The sequence below is a fragment of the Schistocerca nitens genome, chromosome 4 (genome assembly GCF_023898315.1).
Source record: "Schistocerca nitens isolate TAMUIC-IGC-003100 chromosome 4, iqSchNite1.1, whole genome shotgun sequence".
NCBI classification, from domain to species: domain Eukaryota; kingdom Metazoa; phylum Arthropoda; class Insecta; order Orthoptera; family Acrididae; genus Schistocerca; species Schistocerca nitens.
In genome coordinates, this window is record NC_064617.1 from 713351291 (window position 1) to 713378031 (window position 26741).

The 26741-nt window shown below is 38.6% G+C and overlaps 1 protein-coding gene across 10 annotated transcripts in view; it reads left to right on the forward strand.

The window, feature by feature from the left end:
* The window catches only part of LOC126252757 (liprin-beta-1), a 1040988-nt gene that overhangs the window by 987746 nt on the left and 26501 nt on the right, over nucleotides 1-26741 (forward strand). For 9 of the 10 annotated variants that reach the window (XM_049953679.1, XM_049953678.1, XM_049953677.1 and 6 more), the window contains 4 exons: nucleotides 3140-3412; nucleotides 5178-5346; nucleotides 9999-10207; nucleotides 12170-12292. In XM_049953679.1, the coding sequence (XP_049809636.1) occupies nucleotides 3140-3412; nucleotides 5178-5346; nucleotides 9999-10207; nucleotides 12170-12292 (774 nt within the window). The remainder of the gene's footprint in view (nucleotides 1-3139; nucleotides 3413-5177; nucleotides 5347-9998; nucleotides 10208-12169; nucleotides 12293-26741) is intronic. The other variant, XM_049953673.1, reaches the window with a different exon arrangement.

A 26741-nucleotide genomic window follows, 5' to 3' on the forward strand; every position in this document is an offset into this window, starting at 1 on the left:
CCTGTTGATGATTAAAAAAAAATTATAACAGCTGCAAAATATGTTAAAATGTTAAAATTTGTTATTAAGCCCAAAACTGTCATTCATAAATTGTAAACCTCAATATTTTTACATGACTTATTCAGAAGAGTAATCTGTACAATGTCCTAAAATTATGTTATTCCAGGATTTGCAATGATTATTCAGTATTGATAAATAGTATTTTTGTTGTAATATTATTATTATATTTTTATGATGCCACATTTTAATTAAGCACCTCCTCATCCCCCCTCATCATTTCTTAAGGATCCCACACTGCTGAGCAGTATTCAAGCAGTGGGCGAACAAGCGTACTCTAACCTACTTCCTTTGTTTTCGGATTGCATTTCCTTAGGATTCTTCCAATGAATCTCAGTCTGACATCTGCTTTACCGACAATCAACTTCATATGATCATTCCATTTTAAATCGCTAGTAATGCGTACTCCCAGATAATTTATGGCATTAACTGCTTCCAGTTCTGACCTCCTATATTGTAGCTAAATGATAAGGGCTCTTTCTTTCTATGTATTCACAGCACATTACACTTGTCTACATTGATATTCAATTGCCATTCCCTGCACCATGTGTCAATTCGCTGCAGATCCTCCTGCATTTCAGTACAATTTTCCATTGTTACAACCTCTCGATATACCACAGCATCATCCGCAAAAAGCCTCAGTGAACTTCCAATGTCATCCACAAGGTCAGTGGCTGCACATACCACCTGTTTTGACAATTATTTGAAGCTAAATGAACCACATGATATTGTCTAGCAGCACAGGTTAAGTACTTTTTGAGAACTGTAACAATAGGAAGTTCTGATGATGTTTTGTCTTTGAAATGTACATGGCGTAGTAAAAATTCCATAAAGACAGCAGGTAAGGTTTATTATTATTTTGCCACTGATGAATTATCTTCCGTACAAACAAGTGATGATGAATGAGCCTAGTTATGGTAGCTTTCTCGAAACTGATTGCAAAAAATTTTGACCGCACACAAAAAAGATGTAAAATTTGATGTTCTCAAAGAAACTGTAACGACACAGGTAAAACTGTAAGCTGAAGCATAACAAGAAGGAAGCACTATAGCCAAACCACTGTTGTGTTGGCTCAGTTAGTACTTGTTTAATGATTATGTTCAAGAAAATTTAAGAACTCCATTGAATTAGGTGCGAAGAATGTGAAACCAGCAGAAACCACGAACATTAGACAAGAATGGCGTGTTTCTTGCATTGAAGATACATGTTTAAAGAGGGATACACTCATATTTGGGTGAGTGGAGGGGGAGAGATGACTATACATGCCTGCAAGAAGAATATTGAAAGCACATGAGTTTGCATGACAGTAACATTTGCAGAAAAAAATTATTTAAAAAAGTTGTTGAAAATGAACCACATAAAACACAACCATTGCACAAGAGAAATCCATGGAACACTTAATTCCTTTAACTGGAACATAGTAAGAAAAACACTTTTCTGGATACTGGCAAAGTCTTATGACATAACAAAAAGATAATGCAAATACAAGAAATTCGTAATATAGTGGAGAAATACAGTGAGAAAAACATTTATTTGATTTTTTAATAAAACTTTCTTGAACATGTGACCACATAGTCTTGTTCTTTCAAAGGACCAGTGCCAATTTCAGATTTTGACCAGTGCCAAATTCAGATTTTATTAAGATCAAGTAACTTCATACTAGCAATAGAACCTTTTAACAAAATGATCTCTATTTTTGTTTAGATGGCACAAGTGGGAATTCAAGGACTGATATCTTTTATTGATGTTAGTTTTTATTTGAATTCCTACTGACAGGACCAACATACAAACTTGAATGCACGACAGTCTGACTAGGAGTAATGACTTCATAACAGGACCAACATATGGCCCTAGAAGCATGATACAGTTCAACAATGTCTACATCATTGTCTGCAGAGCTTACAGCTGCCAGGGGAGATACAAATAACCAACAATTGTACTTCAGAGACTCAGAGCAGTTGTCTGTCTGCTTTATACTCAGTGTGCATGTCCTGCTTATACTAGTGTAGATAAAACCCTATTCATTGTGGAGTCAGCAACATGGAGGTGGGGCTATGAGGGAATGGTGGGATGTGCTTTTCACAGGTGAATCCTATTACAGGTTACAGAATTATTCTTGCTCTAAATTCACCTCAATGGAAACGCCTTGGAAAGGGACTAGTATGGTGGTAGTGTGGCCCTGGTGTGGAATTACATGTGGGTTGATGAGTGTGTGCAGCTTCACACCTTTGTTAGTCATCAGATAAATACTGTTAATGACCATAGGAAAAGATATTATGTACTGCAACTACATGCTTATTTTTTCAGATGTGGAGTCCATTCACATTTCCTTCTCATGGACAGTAATTTCTATCTACTTTGAGCTACTCTAGACAATGAATTTCGCACAGGTGAAAGAAGTTATCAAATACAAGTAGTCAGCGAGGTCACTAACTAAGAATCCTACAGAATGTGTTCAGGATACACTGGAGAGACAAATTGCAAACAGGCAGCTGCCAACAAGGATTCACCCTGTCCTTCACTGATTGGCTGTTGATAGAGTTCATGAACCACATCCTAGAGGGCACATTTGCCAATTATTATGTACCATAGGTCCTATCAGAGGTACTATGCCATTGCCTTCCTCTGACCTTTAAATTGTTTTACCCAGCCTGTTAAATCTATTTGACATTTGTGAGATTTTGTGAAGGTCCTTTCGTGACGAACACTAAAGCTAAGGAAAGTACTTGGTTGTTCAAACGTTCCTGGTATTGTAACATTTGTAAAAGTATGAAGTACATTTTCTTCAGACAATGACTTTCCTAGTATCGAGAGAGAGAGAGAGAGAGAGAGAGAGAGAGAGAGAGAGAGAGCACACATTTAACTGCACTTGGCAAAAATACGTGAAATGTAAGTAGAAGTAAAACTAATATTGGAGAAACATTAATTTTTGTCCATTGTTATTGAGAGATCATGAACATTTGACATTAATATGAAGCAGACTATATACATATCACTGCATTGAAAGAGATTTAGGTCTCCTGTCAAATGCTTATTGTATTAGAGAGACCACACACCACAAATATTACTGCTCATGTTACAGAACCCACTGCACCGAAAAAAGTTGCTGTTGGCACTGGCTTCAGTATCTGAGAGCCCTGCTGCTCGTGCTGATCCCCTGCTGGCAGCAGCTGGGCACCTGGACTCTGCATGGGTTTTGCGGTGGCTGGATGATGCTGGTTTGCCTCAGCACAAAGAGGTATTCTTAGCAGCAAGGGTGGATGGCCGCGTGCTTCACCGGCTTGCTGAGCAAGATCTTGCTTTGCTACATGTTACTTCTAGCCTTCACGTTGCTAGTTTACGGAGAGGAATTCAGGTGAGTTGAAATGCCTTACAAAAGAACGTACTGTTGTCATAATGAAGTACTAAGTACTCATAATTGTTCTGATTCCTTCCAGCGAACCACTAAGTACTTTTAGTTAATGTAAAATACAGGAAAAGATTCTGTTGCATAAAATCAATGAACATTTCACTACTTGGGCTCTGATAACCTACAGTGAACACATGCAAATTTGTGTAGCACTATAACCTGAAGCTATAATTGGAATGTCTTGAAACACTGGTATTTATTAATTTTTTACTATAACATCAGAATCGGTGCATTAGACCCAAGATGTCAGTTGAATCTGGACTTCTGTTATGTCAAAGTGTAGTCTTTTGGTGAAGTTTACCTTGTAATATCCCAAAATTACTTTGTGGACCCTATTTTACTGGATAAAATCCATAGATGTTTTGATGCAGGTCAGAGATTGATCAAGGTTTCAGTAGCATTGAATGTATCGAAGATTGTCATTTCAAGGATTTTGCAACAGTGTGGAACCCAGTAAATGTTCTCTGTAGCAAATATTAGTCTGATTAAATGCAATCACTTTATGACAGGACCGATGTGTAGACCTAATGACAGTTTGACAAAGAGTAATAACTTCACAGCAAAACCAGCTTATGGCTACAAAATTATTGTGTACAGAGATTACAGCTGGCTGAGAAAATGCAGATTGCCAACAGATGCAGGTCAGGGAGTCAGAGCATTTGTGCGTCTGCTTATAATCAGTGCCTGTGTCATGCCTATAGTAGTGCAGAGACAACTCTTTCTTCATTATGGAATCAGCAGCACTGAGAAGGGGTCATGAAGGAATGGTGGGATGTACGTTTAACAGATGAATCCTTCTTCAGTTTACAGAATTATTCTCACTGTAAATTCATCTGAATGGAAACATCTTGGAAAGAGACCAATATGATGGTAGTATGGCCCTGGTGTGGAATTACGTCATGCTTGATGCGTGTTGCAGCTTCACACCTTTGTTAGTGGTCACATAAATACTGTTAGTTGCCATAGGAAGAGGTATTACATACTGCAGCTACATGTATATTTTTTCAGATGTGCAGTTGGTTCAGATTTCTTTTTCATGGACAATAATGTACATCTACTGTGAGCTAATCTAGTCAATGAATTTCGTACATGTTAAAGAAAGTATCAAATACAAGGAATAGTCAGCAAGGTCACTAGTTAAGAATCCTACAGAATGTATCCAGGATACGCTGGAGAGGGAAGTTGCGAATGGTCACCTGTTAACAAGGATTCATCCTGTCCTCCACTGATCAACAGTTCATAGTGTTCTTGAACCACACCTTAGAGGGCACATTTGCCAATCATTATGTACTATAGGTCCTATCAGAGATGTTATGCCATTGTCTTCCTCTGTCCTTTAAACTGTTTTACCCAGCCTGTGATATGGGGACCTACAATTTAAGATGAACTCTGAACCATGGTGTAGCTTGGCATTTGTCACATTAAGAAACGTTGCCAGAGGTGAAAGATAAGAGATAGCAATCCTATATATTGTTAGTAGTTTTCACTCATTCCTCCATTGTACAAACCTTCATCCTATAATACAGTTGCTGTTATTTTACTTTTTAACCTACTAATCCACTTTCCTTAATATTTTTTCATCATTTGTAACTAGTGAATTTTTAATTGTCCAATGCATCCATCAGTTATTTGTTACTGTTCCTAGGATGTAACACTCTTTGAAACATTAAATTATCTCTTATAACTTTTGTAATAATGTTGTTGTTTTCAGGTTCTAAGAGATCATAACTTTGAGCCTGATTGCCTCAAAAGAAGATCATTGCCAGATGAAAGCAGTCAACCAACACCACAAGAAGTTGCTCTATGGACAAATCATCGTGTCATGGAGTGGTTACGTGCTGTTGATTTGGCTGAATATGCCCCTAACTTACGTGGCTCAGGTACTGTAGATACAGAGAATCTAAGCAGAGTTTCATTAATGGAGAATTCCATTTGTAAGAGACCATTTTGCAGTAACTTTAATATTGTTTATTTCTTTCTTGCCCTAAAAAATTTCTAATTTCTATTTTATTAGTTGCTTTAGAGTTAAGAAGGAAGGCAGCACCTCTAAAAAGCTAAAGTTCGTACTTCCATAGTAGGTATGTCTTGAGTGTCTTATTGTATACCACATGGGGAAGGATTACAGTGTTCATTTGTTATAAACTTCCATCAGTTCCAGAAAGCCGGCTTCATACTGAGAGGGATCATAGCAGGACAGTGCTGAGATGTTTCAGTGTCCAAGGTCATAGCTGATGTTCCTTTGTCGTAACTGGAAAAACACCAACTCTGTAGTGACTATGAATGAGTGATTAATTTCCTCCCTTTTCAAAATTAAAAAGATGTTAGCAAAAAACGCACAGATTCTTCAGTCTGACAGAACAGAGGTTCATCTTCCAGTTTCCTTTTAAATTATGTTGTCAGAAGTCGAAGCTGGTAATAAGGTAAAGATGTCATTGATGCAAAGGTTAGTTTGAATACTGTAGTGCTGTATTATCGTAGGAGTAAGGAGGGCACTCACCAAAAAGCAGAAGTTTTGAGTCATTGAGAGACTCACACAAAAAGGAAAAAAAAACTTGTTAGCTTTCAGAATGATTCCTTTCTCAAGTTGGAGTACACACACACACACACACACACACACACACACACACACACACACACACACACATGCACACCAATTGTGCCCCTACCTAGTGCCAGCTGGATGCACAATGCCAGGATTGCAGCCACACACACACACACACACACACACACACACACACACACACACACACCAATTGTGCCCCTACCTAGTGCCAGCTGGATGCACAATGCCAGGATTGCAGCTCAGCAGTTGGAAGAGGGTGGAGTGGAGGTTGTATGGGGTGCAGTGGGTTGAGGGAGGGAGAGAGGTAGGAGGTAAGTCAAGGGTCTGGGAATGGGTAGCTAGCGGGTCAGAGGGAGGCAGCCAATTTACTGGCTAGGAATAAGGGAGGCAGTGTCGCTGATGCATAGACTAGGAATGTGATGCAGGGCATCTGCCAGTACTCCCTCCCACATTCCTAACCAGTAAACTGGCTGCCTCCTTCCGAGCTGCTAGCGACCCCTCTTCATGCCTCAGAAAAACAAACACTCAAACATGAAACTTTGGGGCCAATCATGTGTTATATTCCAATTGTATCACATTTCTTATATGTGTGAGGCTGTGTAGAAATTGGCTTGTCTTTCCTTTTTAATTTTATTTAATACGTTATTTATATATTTGTGTTTTGCAGAACCGTGCTGTTGTAACTTGTACCGTATAGCCAACAAACGTTTATTGAAATCAAAATTAGCATTCTGTAACAACAGATTAAATTGTATAGTACTCCACAAAAACAAAAAATAATAGTTCCCAACTGAAATTAATGTTAAGGCCAAGCACAACTATCGCATTGTGCACAGGTATTGAAATCATAATATTAAGCACTGTTCCAAGTAAGTCTTATGGTGCTGAAAATCACCATCTCAGCAAACAGAAGCAATAAATGGAAATGTTATACCAGCTCATGGAGTGTAGATAATTGGCCCATCATCCAGAAAATTGGAAAGTATGGCAGTAATTATCCAAACCCAACTGTGAACCAGGCCAGGTAAATAGCAGTTGTGATCGTAATTTTCTTTAGAGACTTAGTTGGATAATAGTAGAACTTCACTAATCCAACCTCACGTAGTCTGACACCCCAATTAGTTTGACCATCCCATTTTCAATGTCTGTGTACCTAAGCAGGCCATTGCTACAGTCAAGACTAGACTTGTCGATGGCTATCATGTACGAAGTGGGTCAGTAGATAGTTGTCCATTGCTAGGTGTGATAGTTTGGTTACTTTTAGTATGAAGTAACTTATTTCTAACTCAATCAATAAGAATTATTGTGCACACATTTTTTTATAAATTAGTGATGGTTTGCCTCTTATTTGTTAAAATGTGTAAAACTAAATTATGGCACCAGCTAAACACAAACATGTGATGCTGTCTTTATAAGTGGACATTAAGCCCAGTGACATGAGTGAGTGAATCAATGCAGCTGATGTTACTACACAGCAGGAACATAATTAATTGATGACCAACTCATTGACATTGTAACTCGAACAACAATGAGTATGAGAAAAATGATGAAGACAATGAACCTACAGCTCGAGTATCACATACAGATCCTGAAAATGCATTTAATATAGTCCTTCAGTACATCGGACAAAGCTCTAGATCTACCCCAATAGACATTTTGTGGATTAGGAAATGGCAGAATATAGCGGTAAAATCAAAGTTCTCATCTACCAAGCAAAAGGACATTACAGACTTTTTAAGACCAGATTTGTGATTTCCCATGTTTTAAAGTGTTGAATGCAAATCAGTTGTGTGTCAATGCAGTATAGTGATAAAGTATTTACACATGTCAGACTTTCACTTACAGTAAAATTATATTACTGTAAGATACAGATTTTTCTTTTCATTTTGTTACTGTCTTAATATGGATCAATACTTCAGACAGTATTTCCAGTTGAACATTAAAAGTTGTATTGTACTGTGTTGTGATGTGTGTTCCTCTGATAATCCTATCTTTTTTGTGTCCATACCATGCTCCCAGTCCCATGGGGGATGAATTAGTGTGGTTCTACTGTAGAAACCAACAAAGAAAAAACTGAGAGTGAGCCAGCTGCTGGGTGGCCTTATATGCCCCAACGCAGAATTTCGTGTGGCCGATCTGTGATGACAACTTCCCTGTTAGAGGCATACTTGCTGGAAGTGGGTGGTACTACACGTATAGATTCGTGCATGTCTTCCATTTGCTTGTGTGGAACGACTTACTAAACAGGCAGCATTGAGTTCACCCTAAATGCAGGTAATCGTTGTATGACAAAATCATTTCTGAAGACACAATTCAGTATCTAGGTTTGGTCAGCTGACTCACGATCAAGAAAGACTGAGAGAAAAGGCCTCTTGATGAAACATTGTGCTCAAATCTACAATAACTATCACAGTTAAACTGTATATATAACTATGGAGTAAATTTTCTAGTAAAATTCTAAGCTGCCCACTGGAATCTCTTAGTGGAAGTAGAGGCTTCCCAGCATGTCAAAATGGTTGATATCAGAGGTTGCAGCAGCAGGTTGGCTTTTCCGGCACCGACAGCCCCACTTGATAGCATGTTCCACATCAAAAGAGATTTACTAAATTAGTAGAATATTCAGTTTCAGTAAAATTGCTAAGCAACTGAATTTTAGTTAGGATGTGCGGTGTGAAGATATTCAAACTTCATCATTATGTGTGATTTATTATTATTTAAGAAATTGAAACTATTAAGGAGAATTACATAGAAACAGAATGTGATAGAGACAACAACATATAATGCCTGACCAAAAAAGTGAAGCACCCAAGAAAACTTGGCTGGATGTCAGTGTAACTTGGGCTGTTATACCTGTCACAGAGAACTGCAACTCTTAATCATTTACATACCTGCTGATGGTGTGTACACGTACAAAGTTACATTGACACATGACCATGTCATCTCCTGGGTGCGTCACAGTTTTTCGTCAGGCACTATATGTTGCTGTCTCCATCACATTCCGTTTTTGTGTAATTCTCCATATTGTTCTGAATTTTTTTAAAGCAAAAAAAAAAAAAACCACAGTGATTCACTCTGTACTGGAGTCACCTTTTCGACTTCATGGGAAGTCTCTATTTCTACTAACAGATTCCATTGAGCAGCTTAAAGTTTGCTATAAAATTTTCTCTATAGTTATTTATACATTTTAATTGTGATAACTATTGTAGATTTAGGTACAGTGTTTCATCAAAAGGCCTTTTCCCCCAATCTTTGTGACTGTGAGTCAGCACTCTTCAAATGTCCAAATTCATTAATTCTTCTTGCTGATGATTTAGTTAGTTTGTACCACCACTTCTATCTCACCCCGGTAACTGGATACTTTGTTTGACTGTTTCAACACATCATTCAATGTGATGATGAACAGGAGTGGTGGACAAACAAGTCAGTCTTGAAACACACTTGATGTGGTGGAAAGTGAAAATCCAGTGCAATTCAAACTGAAAGATAGTGAATCCCCTGCATCGGGCACCTACACTGCAGCAACAATCAAATGTGGTAATTTAATGCATCTTGGCTGTGCTGCACTCAACTGTAGTGCTGATTGTCAGTAAAATGTCTGATATTTCTTCAGCCCTGTGATAAACCAAATTATTCTATTCATGTTCGTGACAGGAGTGTAGTCTCTCTAATGCAGCAGCTATTTCTTATGACTGCAAGACTCTCATCTTCACATACCTGTTATTCATACCTCTCTAAACTGTAAGTGGAAAGGAGAACATTGACTGAAGATTCAACCTCACAAACACCTTGTATTCTTGAGATCATATCATCAATCTGTGTTACTCAAGCTCTACAAAACCAAAAACCAACAACTAAAGATTAAGCGTATGTCTGTGTACTGATTCATCTTTCTAGATGACCTATCTTTCTTAGTGTGTTAGTGAGTGAATAATAACTGTTGTATGCAAGTGAAATTCAATTTCTCCATAGGTGTCCATGGTGGCCTAATGGTCCATGAGCCACGCTTCACAGCTGAACTGCTGGCGAGCTTACTGTCCATTCCACCAAGCAAAACATTGCTACGACGACACCTCAACACGCATTTCAAAGAACTTCTGGGGCGTGATTGTATACAAGAGAAGAGGGAAGCTGAGGCGACCCTTGGTTATGTCCCACTTTCAGCTACAACCAAAGTTAAGGTGAGGTTAAATATATATATATATATATATATATATATATATATATATATATATATATATATGAATATGATTGTTGGCTTCTGTGGCCATTACCATCTTCAATAAAATGTTTCCAGGTGTATGACCACATTATCATGTAGCCTTTTATGACAGTGTCTTGGCTTTTGTTACATGTAGCTTTTCATGACCCTGACGAAGGCCATTTGTAGCAGTGAGCGAAACATTGACTTAACGACATAATGATGCCCCAGAAAGATTTTATTGAAAATATTATAATTCTTTCTTGATCTCGCAGTTACTGACTTGAGAAATTTTCTGGGTTTTATCTTCTTTTCAGTTCATTATATAAGCCTCTCATTATTGATGTATTTCCATGGCTTTATCCTATCTCCAACAGCAAAAGATTATACAGCAACTTAAAAAATGAGAACAACTGAAACTCTATGAATACGAATTGGGAAAGACATCCAGGTTTCAAAATTTGCAGTTGAGATAAGTAAATGGTAAAGAAAAGGTGTTCAAATAGTAAACAATAGGAAAAGTTACTAAATATTTCAAATGGTTTGTTTTTATAACAAGGCATCAAATGTATTTACATGCATTTCCAAGATTTTTGTAGTTGTTTATGTCCATCTGTTGCCATATCTGTCAAAATTTCTTATTAGGCAAAATAATGTAGAATTACAGAGCATATGTAAACAAAAATTGTTGTCAGATTGTTTGTTGTGTACATTTTTCACAGATTAAGGCAAGTTTTGAAATAAGATAAGCTACTGATAGAATTGAAACACACTTTTAAAAAAGTAAAAAGGAGGTTACAGACTGACATGGTTTCTCATCATATTGAGATACAGATACGAGGAACAAATATGGATGCAAATTATCCCACAAAAATTTACTGCCAAAGTTTCAAAACTCAGTATTTCTACAGCTCCCTACATGTCACTCCTGCCAGAGCTGTGAAGACAAGATTGTAGTAATTACAGACATGAGGCTCTGGGAGGTGCATTTCAGTTGGTTGCAGAGTACTGATGGAGATGTAAGTGTAGAATCTAGCCATTTCACTGATATTTCTTACTCCATCAAAGGCATGATCACACGTGAAAGCAGCTACATCATATATCAACTTTTCCACAACCACTGTGCATTATTTCACATGGGTAAGAGCACTAACTGATTGTCCACTTGCACGAATGTGCGGTGTGACCGTTGATATAAGGCCAGCTGAACAACCTTATTTTAGAGGATGCTCCCCAACACAATGTAATTGACTTCAACGGCTTCTTCATAACTCAGGCCGTTTGTATTTTCCCCACCAACACAAATGATTTCAAGTTACACATGTGGGAACTCTCCGTGTAAAGTGTACTGCATTAAAGTAAACCTTCACCTCCTCCCCCATCCCTTCCTAGTCTCAATGTGTGTACTCACGATCTCCCACTTACTTTCTCTCCTGTTGGTCACTCACTTCTCCATTTTTCTTTTCTATTTTACTCGATAACAGCTCTTTACCCGGGATTGTTTTTTGAAAGGATGCAGTCGATTGCTTTCCCCATTCTTATCCAATCTGAGTTTGTGCCCTGTCTCCAATGACCTCATTGTCAACAGGATGTTAAACCTTAATCTTCCTTCCTTACTAGCAGCCTTTCTCCATCTCCTATGCCATCTCCCACTCTGTACCCTTCCCCAAGTACTACTCGTTTTTCTTCTCTGCATTCCTGCCAGCATGCCTATCTGTCAGCCTGCTCTTGCAAGCTGTAGCTTTTTCCTTCTGTCAGACAGCAGCATTACCAAAAGCTAAGTATTTTCCACAATTTCTATGTGCATATCTGATGTTCAGCACCTCATCTATTGGGACAGTTGTGGCCTGTTTTCTTATTTATATTACATTACACTTAATAATGACAATTTGTGTTTGATGGGACATTTGATTTCATCAGATGATATTGTTGTGTATTTCAGCTTGCCAAGAAAAGCCAATTCACTCTGAAACGCAAGAAGTCAAAATCAGAACTTGACTTTGGAGATTTGGTGTGCCCAATGGATTCTGCCAAGCAAGGTGAAGCATCCCATGGTGATGGAGCTGTAAGTTTTCTAACAATACTAACAGTTACTAACTAAACGTGTCCATTAAGCATTATCTGTAACAATAAAGCAGATTTTCTTTTTGGATAAATGTTTCTAATTTAAATGACATTTATGTTTTTGTTAGGTTTATAGAGAAGAGCTTCTCTTGAATGAGGACGACTCAATACAAAGTCAATTATGTAGTAAAAAATCTAAAAATATGAAGAATTTAATTAGTATTACTTCAGTGGCAAAATAATAAAATATAGAAATTGTTGTAAAGTTATCAGTTCCGTAGCAAATTACTAATTTTGGTGAAAAAATTCGTGGGACTACTCATTGATGGTTCTGTTGGCTTAAGGGGTCCATGAAATTATTCTGCTCATTTTTTAAATTTAAATTTTTTATATTATGTCTGAAAGTTGCTAAATATGTGGATGGTTGGACAGTGTTCAGGTTTATTTCCTGACAAAAGGTTGTGAAATTGTTATCATGGTTACCAAAAATTCTTGCATCAGTGTTATTACTTAGTATGTTTCAAAGCATCAAAATGATTTCTTTAGTCAGTCTCTTTCTGGAACATGTTGATGCAGCTCTCCATGCTAGTCTGTCCTGTGAAAGCCTCTTCATCTCTGAATAACTAGTTCAACCTGCAGCATTGTGAACCCACTTATGTCTACTGTATTCATGCCTAGGTCATTCTCTACAATTTTTATCCTCCACACTTCCCTCCATTACCGAATGGACTTTTCCTTGATACCTCAGGATGGCTCCTATTAACTGGTACTTTCTATTCATCACATTGTGTCATAAATTACTTTCTTTTTCAGTTGAGTACCTTCTTATTTGTTATTCTCTCTAGCCATCTAATCTTCTGTAGTAATACATTGGAAAATCTTCTATTCTTGTATGAATGACTTATTGTTCTCATTTCTGTTCTATACTAGTTACATTCCAGACAAATACCTTCAGAATATATTTTTGAAACTAAATTTGTATCAAGTGTTGACAAAGTCCTCTTTTTTGGATATGCTTTTCTTGCCATAGCCACTCTGCATTTTTATCCACTCTACTTCAGCCATAACCAGTTACTTTGCTGCCCAAACAGCAAAACTCATCTACTACTATTAATGTCTCATTTCCTAATTGAATTCCCTCAACATTACATGATTTAATGTGGCACCATTCCTCTACCCATGTTATACTTTTGTTGATTTTCATCATATAATCTCTTTTCAACATTCTATACATTCTGTTCAACTGTTCTTGTAAGCCCTACACTGTCTCTGACAGAATTACAACATATTTAAGGTCAGAGTCCGCATCTGCCACTGGAAATGTTTTACAGTTTAAAATCTGGTTTCAAATTCTCTGTCTTACATTATGTAATAAATCTCAAACTTTACTATGTGCGCAGGGCTTTTACATGTTTATAACCTTCTCTTGTCATTCTGAAACCAAGTGGAAATGATGATTAAATTATGTTCTGTGCAAAATTCTGACTGGCAACTCCGTCTTTCATTCTTTTCCCACAGTTCGAGTTCTCCTCCTTCCTTTCCTTCTATTCCTTTCCCTGCTACTGAATTTCAGTCATCCATCACATTTACATTTTCATCTGCTTTTAAGTGTCTGAATAATTTTCCTTACCCTATCATACGTTCTTCATCATTTGCAGAGCTAGTTGGTATATAGACTTTCACTCTTGTGATGGTTGTTGGCTTCTTGTTTACCTTGTGTACAATGTGTTCACCATACTGTTCATACTGCATTCCCATTTTCTTATTCACTGTTAGGCCTACTCCTCTGTTGTCACTATATGATTTTGTATTGATAGCCTGTTCTGAGCTGACCAGAACTATTCTTCCTGCTACTGTACTTCATTAATTCCCATTATATTTAACTTCAAACCTGCCCAGCTCTATTTTTTAAATTTTATAACCTACCCACCTGATTAAGGGGTCTAACATCCCACAGTCTGACACATAGAATACCAGTTTTGTATTTCCTGATGAAGGCATTCTTCAGAGTAGTCCCTGCTCAGATACTCAAATGGGAGACTATTTTACCTGAGGAATATCTTACCCAAGAGGATGCCATTGTCATTAAACTATACAGTAGAGCTGTATGTTGTCAGGGAATACACTGTCTGACGCAGAAAAGGACGAGAAAATGAAATGAAATTTCACAGGTTGAGACTGTATCAGATTTTATTTCAGTGATAACAAAATAGAATCAAATTTATAATGAAATTGGCAGTATGACACCTGTTATCAGTATGACACTGCAGGCACTCTGACCTGGATGCATAAACTGTTCTGTTGGAAGGAGTGTTGTAAAGTCATTGTATCCTCTCCTGAGGCAAGTTGACTCACAAACTATTGTTATAGGTCCTTGATATCCTAGATAATGGCACTGGGATAGAGTTGTCTGAGATGTTTTCACATATGTTCTATCTGTGGCAGATTTGGGGATCTTGTTGGCCACGGGAGTACCCCAACATCGCAAAGACAGTACAGAAACACATGTGCCTCATGTGGAGAAGCACTGTCCTGTTGAAGACAAGTGCCATGATAATTTGCATGAGAGGTAGGGTGACTGTGATGTGTACCGCTCTGCTATCAAGAGTAACATCAATCACTACCAGCTGTGATCTGAAGTCAGCATGACACCCGAAGAAACACCGTTGTGCCTCTCCAAATTATTGGAAGAATGGAACCTATCCACTACACTCACAGACAATGGTCATCTGGGGTAGTGCATAACCATGATTAATTGCTGAACACAGTGTGTTGAAACTGATCAGCCGTTCGGCGTAACTCCAAATGCAGCTGTTTGAGTTTTGGTGTTAATGGCAGCCTACAAATAGGATGGTTATTCCCTAGTTTAGCTACTGCTAGTCTCTGCCCAATGCTGCTGAATGACACAGAATGTTGCAGGGAGTCCATTATTTGTTCTCAGATGGTAGGCAGAAAGCTGAAGTGGTGACAGTGTGTTTGATGCACAGTACGGCAATCCTCCCTTATGGTTGTCAGACGTGGGCGACCGGAATCTTGACGATGAGTATGCTTGTCCTCATGGTCTCGTGCAGTCCAGCATCAGGTTACTGTCACATCCAAATGCTCCATAAATCTGGTTATTGTGTGATTCGGCCAGCCAGTCAGGTGGAGATTCACAATGATGCCTCTTTCAAACTCAGTCATGTGCTGATTATGCTGTCTCACATGAGTACGCAACATCTCCATGTCCGTCACAGTGATCATTCAACGTGTGATGCTGTCCTCACTCCGTATATACCTACCAGCCCTGGTAATAGCATGAAACACGAACAACACTAATGCGCTCTGGGGGGCCATTCTACCTGTACAGAGAATTGCAACTCTATAATATTTACATATCCACCAATGGTGTGTGCATGTATGAAGTTACATTGACTTCTGTCCATGTTATCTGAGTACTTCATTTTTGTCAGACAGTGTATTTCAACTGTAGTTTTCCCATGCTTTCAGGCGTTCACACTACCAACATAGCAAGACAGAAAAGCATCAAGGCTGGAATGTTAATATTATACACAAGGAAAAAAGTAGTCTCTTCAAAGTGTTTGTATCTAAAAGATATCAGTGGGGAGGAGGTTAAAAATAAAAAATAGGAGGAGGGGGGATAAAACATGAAAATGGAGGAGGGGAACAACTTGGTAGTTACTTTCTCTGTGCGGGTACCATAGTTGTACAAAGTTTCTAAAATATGACATTTCTGCCATCAACTAGAGTATTATTGTTTATTTTCCACTATAGCCCAGTTTTGGCTACTGTGATATTTTCAAATAAGAGTTTGTAGTTACCCACAGTATTGACAGACACCAACAAAATTACAAGAGGTGACTGTTCAACAGTACATTGAATATTAAGTAAAAATTTACTTCATGTGTCTGAGAACAAGGCACCAAACTGCCCAACCACCAGCATGTGGCGGCAAACAATTTACTAGTGTATTGGTAAATCTTCAACTCGTGTAATTTTCTCATTTTTTGTCCGTATTTTTGTAACTATGGTCTGTTCTTTGTAGCTAACCCTTGAAAATGCTACAGTCACCAAAATTGACTTTTAGTGGAAAATAAATGATAATTACAATTGACGGTGGAAATGTTGTCCGTTCATTTACCTACCTACTCATACTGTTCATGATGAGAATTAAGTATCTGTCTCAGATTATTTGAAGACCTGTCTAAAAACTGCAGACCTTTCCTTGCTCTCTTTTCAAGTGAGTATAATCATATTCCAGGTAGTCCACTCAGTATAATTACTCTTTTTGTGAACTTGTAAGAATTACAAAACATAGATTTATTTCAATCTGAAGTAGGATCATACTGTTTGTTGGCTAAATAAAGACTGAATTCCATTGTTTAATTTTATAAAAATTGATTTCTCTTTAGGGCTGTACTGTTCAGTATTCCACTTTTGAGAAAGATGTAATTTTATGGGTAATTGATGGTACTTTATAATTTACTCAATTCTTTTATATATGAATCTTCATCTATACTCCATAAACAACCTCATGATCTGTTGTGGAGAGAACTTTGTGTACCAGTTTCACTTTCCGCTGCTCTGGGAAGAAAGATTCATGGTAAACCTTGATGAGGGGCTGAATCTCTGTGATTTTATCTTCATGGTAGTTTCACAAGATACATATAGGAGGAAGCAATATATTGTTTGACTCTTCCAGGAACACACACACACTCGGAACTTTTAACAGTAAACTACACTGTGATGCAGTACACCTCTCTTGTAGTGCCTGCCACTGGAGTTTGCTGAGCATATCCATGACATTTTCATGCTTACTGTAATAAAACATGCTGATATTCTTTGATTCATTTTTATCTCCTCTTATCAGTCCTGTCTGGTACAGATCCAAGCAGTATTCAAGTATTGGTCAAATGAGTGTTCTGTAAACTGTCTCCATTGCTGATGGAATACATTTCCTAAGCATTCTTCCAGTGAATATAAGTCTGGCATTTGCGTTACCTGCAATTATTGTATATGGTCTTTCCACTTAAGATCCTAGGTATTTTATGGAAGTAACAGTTTCCAGTGAAATATATTTAGTTGTGTTGTTATACAGTAATGAATCTGCCAATGAATATGGGATACATTACATTTGTTTATGTTGAGAGTCAGTTGCCACTCCCTTCACCAAGTATTGATTCTATGCGTGTCTTCCTGCATTTTATTTCAATCTTGTGGCATTGCTACTTCTCTGTATACAGCAGCACCATCTGTGAAAAGCCTCATGAGACTTCAGGCATTATACACTAGGTCATTTATATGTTGTTGTTGTTGTTGTCTTCAGTCCTGAGACTGGTTTGATGCAGCTCTGCATGCTACTCTATCATGTGCAAGCTTCTTCATCTCCCAGTACCTACTGCAACCTACATCCTTCTGAATCTGCTTAGTGTATTCATCTCTTGGTCTCTTGCTACGATTTTTACCCTCCACGCTGCCCTCCAATGCTAAATTTGTGATTGCTTGATGCCTCAGAACACATCCTACTCACCGGTTCCTTCTTCTTGTCAAGTTGTGCCACAAACTCCTCTTCTCCCCAATTCTATTCAATACCTCCTCATTAGTTATGTGATCTACCCATCTAATCCTCAGCATTCTTCTGTAGCACCACATTTTGAAAGCTTCTGTTCTCTTCTTGTCCAAACTATTTATCATTCATGTTTCACTTCCATACATGGCTACACTTCATACAAATACTTTCAGAAACGACTTGCTGACACTTAAATCTATACTCGATGTTAACAAATTTCTCTTCTTCAGAAACGCTTTCCTTGTCATTGCCAGTCTACATTTTATATCCTCTCTACTTCGACCATCATCAGTTATTTTGCTCCCAAAATAGCAAAACTCATTTACTACTTTAAGTGTCTCATTTCCTAATCTAATTCCCTCAGCATCACCCAACTTAATCCGACTACATTCCATTATCCTCGTTTTGCTTTTGTTGATGTTCATCTTATATCCTCCTTTCAAGACACTGTCCATTCCGTTCAACTGCTCTTCCAAGTCCTTTGCTGTCTCGGACAGAATTACAATGTCATCGGCAAACCTCAAAGTTTTTATTTCTACTCCATGCATTTTAATAGCTACTCCGAATTTTTCTTTTGTTTCCTTTACTGCTTGCTCAATATACAGATTGAATAACATCGGGGAGAGTCTACAACCCTGTCTCACTCCCTTCCCAACCACTGCTTCCCTTTCATGCCCCTCCACCCTTATAACTGTCATCTGGTTTCTGTACAAATTGTAAATAGCCTTTCACTCCCTGTATTTTACCCCTGCCACCTTTAGAATTTGGAAGAGAGTTTTCCAGTCAACATTGTCAAAAGCTTTCTCTAAGTCTAGAAATGCTAGAAACCTAGGTTTGCCTTTCCTTAATCTTTCCTCTAAGACAAGTTGTAAGGTCAGTATTGCCTCACCTGTTCCAACATTTCTATGGAATCCAAACTGATCTTCCCCGAGGTCGGCTTCTACCAGTTTTTCCATTCGTCTGTAGAGAATTCGTGTTAGTATTTTGCAGCTGTGACTTATTAAGCTAATAGTTTGGTAATTTTCACATCTGTCAACACCTGATTTCTTTGGGATTGCAATTATTATATTCTTCTTGAAGTCTGCAGGTATTTCGCCTGTCTCATACATCTTGCTCACCAGATGGTAGAGTTTTGTCAGGACTGGCTCTCCTGATGCCGTCAGTAGTTCTAATGGAATGTGGTCTACTCCCGGGGACTTGTTTCGACTCAGGTCTTTCAGTGCTCTGTCAAACTCTTCATGCAGTATCATATCTCCCATTTCATCTTCATCTACATCCTCTTCTATTTCAATAATATTGTCCTCGAGTACATCGCCCTTGTATAGACCCTCTATATACTCCTTCCACCTATCTGCTTTCCCTTCTTTGCTTAGAACTGGGTTTCCATCTGAGCTCTTGATATTCATACAAGTGGCTTTCTTTTCTCCAAACATCTCTTTAATTTTCCTGTAGGCAGTATCTATCTTGCCCCTAGTGAGGTAAGCCTCTACATCCTTACGTTTGTCCTCTAGCCACCCCTGCTTAGCCATTTTGCACTTCCTATTGATCTCATTTTTGAGACGTTTGTATTCCTTTTTGCCTGCTTCATTTACTGCATTTTTATATTTTCTCCTTTCATCAATTAAATTGAATATTTTTTCTGTTACCCAAGGACTTCTACTATCCCTCATCTTTTTACCTACTTGATCCTCTGCTGCCTTCACTACTTCATCCCTCAGAGCTACCCATTCTTCTTCTACTGTATTTCTTTCCACCATTCCTGTCAATTGTTCCCTTATGCTCTCCCTGAAACTCTGTACAACCTCTGGTTTAGTCAGTTTATCCAGGTCCCATCTCCTTAAATTTCCACCTTTTTGCAGTTTCTTCAGTTTTAATCTACAGTTCATATAGATTGTGGTCAGAGTCCACATCTGCCCCTGGAAATGTCTTACAATTTAAAACCTGGTTCCTAAATCTCTGTCTTACCATTATATAATCTATCTGATACCTTTTAGTATCTCTGGGATTCTTCCATGTATACAACCTTCTTTTATGATTCTTGAACCAAGTGTTAGCTATGATTAAGTTTTCCCCTGTGCAAAATCCTACTAGACGGCTTCCTCTTTCATTTCTTACCCCCAATCCATATTCACCTACTATATTTCCTTCTTTCCCTTTTCCTACTCTCAAATTCCAGTCACCCATGACTATTAAATTTTCGTATCCCTTCACTACCTGAATAATTTCTTTTATCTCATCATACATTTAATCAATTTCTTCATCATCTGCAGAGCTAGTTGGCATGGTAACTTGTACTACTGTGGTAGGCGTGGGCTTCGTGTCTATCTTGACCACAATAATGCGTTCACTATTCTGTTTGTAGTAGCTTATGTGCACTCCTATTTTTTATTCATTATTAAACCTACTCCTGCATTACCCCTAATTGATTTTTTATTCATAACCCTGTATTCACCTGACCAAAAGTCTTGTTCCCCCTGCCACCGAACTTCACTAATTCCCACTATATCTAACTTTAACCTATCCATTTCCCTTTTTAAATTTTCTAACCTACCAGCCCGATTAAGGGATCTGATATTCCGCGCTCTGATCCGTAGAACGCCAGTTTTCTTTCTCCTGATAACCACATCCTCTTGAGTAGTCCCCATCCGGAGGTCTGAATGGGGGACTATTTTACCTCCGGAATATTTTACCCAAGAGGACGCCATCATCATTTAACCGTACAGTAAAGCTGCATGGCCTCGGGAAAAATTATGGCTGTAGTTTCCCCTTGCTTTCAGCCGTTCGCAGTACCAGCACAGCAAGGCCATTTTGGTTAGTGTTACAAGGCCAGATCAGTCAATTATCCAGACTGTTGCCCCTGCAACTACTGAAAAGGCTGCTGCCTCTCTTCAGGAACCACACGTTTGTCTGGCCTCTCAACAGATACCCCTCCGTTTTGGTTGCACCTACGGTACGGCCATTTGTATCGCTGAGGCACGCAAGCCTACCCACCAACGGCAGTGTCCATGGTTCATGGCGGGTGGGGAATATACATTGTGAAAAGTATTGGTCATGTAACAGTCAATTGTGGTACACCTGAAGTTACTTTTACATCTGAAGATTTCTGTCCATTCAGAATGACATGCTGTGTTACGTTTGCTAGAAACTCTTCATTGCAGTTTAATATTCTGGACACTCATATTTTGTTGATTAGTTGGCAGTACATAATGTACTGAATGCCTTCTGGAAGTTGAGAAACACTGCATATATCTGTACGGCTGTACCTACTACTTTGTAGGTGTCATGAATGAGCAAAGTGAGCTGGTAGTTGTTTTTGAAACCCACGTTGGTTGCCACAGATGGAATTTTTGGTCTCCAGAAATGTCATAATACACAAGCATAAAAATGTTTCAAAATTCTTTTACAGACTGACGTCAGAGATACAGGCCTACAATTGTGTGTGTCTGTTCAATGAACCTTCTCGAAAATGGTAGTGACCTGTGCCTTTTTTTCCAATCAGGAGGAACACTTCATTCCTCCAGTAACCTGTGGTACACTGCTGTTAAAAGGGGAGTAAGTTCTTTCATATACTCAATGTAGAATTGAATTAGTATCCTATCAGGTCCAGTGGCCATTTCTTGGTTGAGTGATTTCAGATTTATAATCTGCCTGATAGCTAACATTTTTAACATAATTGCTCAGCAAAGAATGTTCTTTGTGGCCTCGGATAGTTAACAGTGCAGGTGATCATTTGCATTTCCATAAGTGACAGTTTATTCCACTTAAAAGAATTCTTTCTATCTAATGTCTGTGCTGTCTTGAAATTAATGTAGAAGTTTTATATTATTTCAAGTCCAGTTTTTTTTTCCAATGTCAAGCCTTCTTTCGTGTTCTTCAGTTGCTGGTATTTTCTATTTTCTGGGCATAGTGTTACTTCATCCAGCTTTCTTGTAATTGACAGTGGTGATCAATAGACAAACAGTTGTAAGTGCCCGTTAGTTAGTTTTTTCAGATGGTTCAGGAGTACTTTCATTTACAAATGTCAGCATAGATCCTGGTACCAAGAAGATGATATTCATTCTTCTGGGAGTACATTCACATTGGTGTTGCAGGTAAGGTTGTTTAAATTTTGTGTTACACTAAAAACATGGTGATTGGAAAAATGCTTCTTGTTAAAAGATCGTTGTTTTCATAGTTTATACCTTTAACAGTGAAGCTTCAAACCTACTGTCATTGTTATAAATAAATAAAAAAACCTATTTATCTCTCACAGAAAAATTATTATTGAGTTTGTTTCTGGTAGTTTATAAACTAATGTTCTCGTGTTATATAACATAAAATACCATATGTAAGTGTGAGGCTCTTTGTTATTTGACAGAGAGATAAGTGAAACCAATGAATAGGAACTGTATCAGAAACTGTCACCATTCTCTTGTGTGTGCAGATGAAACATAAGCACAAATTCATGACCACATGAATCCTGTTATTGGGAGGTCTGTTTTAGAGACAAATAATTTAAGACAAGTTTCACAAAAACCACAACATATTTATTGCACTAACCACCTGTCAGTTAGTGTCCTATTTACAAAGTCAATAATTCCATTGTTTATCAACACTCACAGACAATGTTTCTCCTTAGCAAGACTGTAATGGTACTAGGGAATTGAAAATTTACTTACCAAGACACATTGGGAGAATGTGAATTTTGTAGATACATGGAAGATGATATGTACGAGCATGAATGGTGTCCATCATATTCCGGGCTTGCAGCCGGATCACGTTAACATCTTGGCACGATATTTCGGCTAACAACCATGCAGCCATCTTCAGGTGAGTACGAGACTGAAGATTACTGGTGCGCGTCATTCTATATATACCGAAAATTGGCGCGGCGGTGCCTGCGCAGCGAAGGCTAATACCGCACCCCCTATCTAATTTGGCGCACTCTGCAGCAGAAGCGGGCCGCACATGCGTAGTGGTGTACCTACATTTGCGCTATTTGTCGTAAAGTGCCTTCGCACAGCTGAGGCGCGTTAGTCGAAAGTATAAAATCAATTTTCGTCAGCCGTCGCACTAGATGCAGACCAATGTCTCTGTGAAGCGATTAAAGAAATTACAGTATCCCATGCTTTATCCATCTGAAAGCCGCCGTCTCGATTAATAAGATCTTCTGCCAATCGTATCTCCACGGACTCCTTGATAATGGATTCCCAAAAAGATCTAGTTGTCGCTAAAATTTTTGTTCCACAATAATCCATGGAGTGTCCCGTCGAAATACAGTGTAGTGCTATGGCTGATTTGTTGGGCTGTAGTAGACGTGTGTGGGGCTCATGTTCCACGCATCTTTCCCGTACTGTGCGAGTAGTTTGGCCAATGTAGGATTTGCCACATTGACAAAGGATCTTATAAATACCCGCCTTCCTCAGACCCAGATCGTCCTTCACAGAGCCATGCGAGGCCGATATTTTCGTAGGTGGTCCGTATGTGGGTAACCTCTCCTCTAAAATAGGAAGGATTTTAAAGAAGCATTGTGTTAAAGTGATCTTCCGACCACCTACGAAAATATCGGCTTTGCTTGGCTCTGTGAAGGATGATCTGGGTCTGAGGAAGGCGGGTATTTATAAGATCCTTTGTCAATGTGGCAAATCCTACATTGGCCGAACTACTCGCACAGTACGGGAAAGATGCGTGGAGCATGAGCTCCACACACGTCTACTACAGCCCAACAAATCAGCCATAGCAGAACACTGTATTTCGACGGGACACTCCATGGATTATTGTGGAACAAAAATTTTAACGACAACTAGATCTTTTTGGGAATCCATTATCAAGGAGTCCGTGGAGATACGATTGGTAGAAGATCTTATTAATCGAGACGGCGGCTTTCAGATGGATAAAGCATGGGATACTGTAATTTCTTTAATCGCTTCACAGAGACATTGGTCTGCATTTGTGTGACGGCTGATGAAAATTGATTTTATACCTTCGACTACTGCGCCTCAGCTGCGCGAAGGCGCTTTACGACAGATAGCGCAAATGTAGGTACACCACTACGCATGCGCGGCCCGCTTCTGCTGCAGAGCGCGCCAAATTGGATAGGGGGCGCGGTTTTAGCCTTCACTGCGCAGGCACCGCCGCGCCAATTTTCGTTATATGTAGAACGACGCGCACCAGTAATCTTCAGTCTTGTACTCACCTGAAGATGGTTGCATGGTTGTTAGCCGAAATATCGTGCCAAGATGTCAACGTTATCCGGCTGCAAGCCCGAAATATGATGGACCAATCAATACGCCGGGAAAACTTCAAGATACACATGAATGGTGTCAACAACAAAACTGGATGCAAAGGAGGAGAGTTGTAAGGGGAGATTGTAATGTGGGCCCTGATTCACTTTCTGACACATTATCATTAGAATTTGACAGAAGAAAGTCATTTACGCCATGTCTCCACAAATTATGTAAGGTTTTACTCTATAGCTGAAAGGAACAGAACTAGAGTATGTCTGAAATACATAGGAATTTAAAACTTCAATTTTAAAAAGGCAGAATGAATTTTTCACTCTGCAATGGAGTATGTGCTAATATGACACTTCCTAGCAAATTAAAACTATTTGCCAGACCGAGATTTGAACTCGGGGATAAAACAGCAATTCAGGTCAACAGATTTTCAAAATGCTCATCATCTTTTCTGGACAAAATTAGTGACAGTAGTGAAGGAGATTATTAACAGTGGAACACCAGCCAGGACAATATGCTGCATGCATTTATGAAAAAGAGGTGGATTAGAAATATCTGTGACACTTCCGCTGAGCGGAAGGATGCTTTAGTAACCTTTACGTACCCACAGGGCCCAGAAAATACATTGTTTTCCCCACCAAGTGGTGACATGTCCTGTGTTTTGTAACAGCTCATTATTGCAGTTATTCCAGCACCAACAATGATACCGTCTGGTCAGAAGTTTATGTTAATGAAACCTGTAAAAAATTAATGTATCTGAAGGTAAACATAAGCTTAGGATCCCAAAAGAGACCTCTTTTAGCTTTGTCCTCTGACACTTAAAAGAAATATATAATCAGGCTTGGCATCCTGTGTAAAGAAGCCCTTATCAGGCTTGTGAACCTGTGGTAAAGAAACCCACCGGTGGCTGCTGTTGCACAGTTATCAGGCATGACTCCTATGGTGATGGAGATGCTAGTTTTTTCACTTTAAGAGAAACCAGTAGTGATTGAGCCATAGCAACACATTTACAATTTTTCGTCAGCTCACATAAATCGCAAACTGTGCAAACACAAAATACTTTAAACTGGAAGTAAGTAGCTCAGCACTGCACAGTAGAAAGATGTACTCAAAAATCTCTATAATATGAATCCTTTCCAAAAATGTGAGGCTGGTTGCTATGAACTTCCCCCAAAAACTTACATTATGTGACAGTGGTGTACAACTTGAAGGCAGTTTGTGTGTTGCACCAGTTATGCAGCAATTTTACTGTGTACAATGATGTCCAGTGTCTTAGTAATGTACAGTTAAATTCTGAAATTTATAACCAATTTAGTTCTGAAAGCAGAAGTGAGCAGAAAAACTGGCTGAAATGTGTCATGATGAGTCATGACAAAAGACATCCCATTTTTTTAAGTTCCTCGAGTTGTTCTGTCTTTCCTAGTCATCAGTACTTTATTACCTTCCCCAGAGAGTACATCCAATTTAATTTGAGTACCAGCAGAATATGGACATTTTTTAAATGCACCTTTACCTTGTCATCATTTTTAGGGCATTATATGCTTGCATTGTGAAACCAAGTCTAGTTTTTTGTGTTTTTCTGCAATGCCATTTGCAAAGAAGCAGTGTTCTTGACCCAAAAATAAATATAAATATCTGAAGATGGGATGCCCAGGCATTTTGAAATGTCATTATGGAAAAATAAACATCTATAAAAGCAATTGGCTTATTTAAACTGATTGTCACTTGACAGGTAGCAAGTTGCGTGGCTCTTACCACTAATAAACCAATGGGGAGCCTGGCACGGGTGGTTCCCACTGTGTTACCACTTCTTCTGCGCTGCCTAAGGTATTGTGCCAGCCAGTCCTTAGTGAGCTGTTGGAGTGAGAGATTTGGGCGACTTTCGGCTTCACATACCTTATGGGGCAGACCAAGATTGCACACTCATAGGAAACTTTCACACAGGCAGTGAAGGAAAATGACATTGTTCCCTGGTTAGAGAAACTTGAGATACAATTTGACAGTAACTTGACAAGGGAAGAATTATTATAATTGCCTCCCTCAAATTGCCCCCTCTATGCAATAAAACGTACTTGGGTTCACGTTAAATATCAAATTGCCACAGAAAATAGAAACTTTACATTGATTGAAGTTGATAGCTTTTGAAGGAGGCAGTTGAAAAAGTGAAGCCACAAGACTGGTCAAAGGTAGTGGATTATGTGAAGGGAGTGATACAGGAAGCATGGAACAATTGAAGGTATGTTACAACAGTGTATCGAAGACTTGACTGTCACTATGATCAGCGACACAGATAGTTCCACTGACTCTGACTCTGACTCTGAATTGAGCAGTGCCTTCCGACTGTGTTATTAGTGTGTGGTGTATAGTGTACTTTAATGAACACCTTACTTCCATTAAATCTTGTGTAAATTTGTGACTTTATTTCAATCAGTTTGTCTTTCCTGCTGTGAGACTACGGGATACTGTACAGCCATCTCCCATCACTCCTTGTGGTAAGCTAGACTGCGTTTTAAATATGTTTCATTTTGTGCGGACACCAAGATTTTATTTCATTTGTGAAATAGTTTCCGAGATATGCAATGATAAAGAAGGAAACTTCTCCAGGTGTGAATATTTCTCTTGTTTTAATATTCAGTGTAACAGAGACCCTAATTAAAATTAAGATT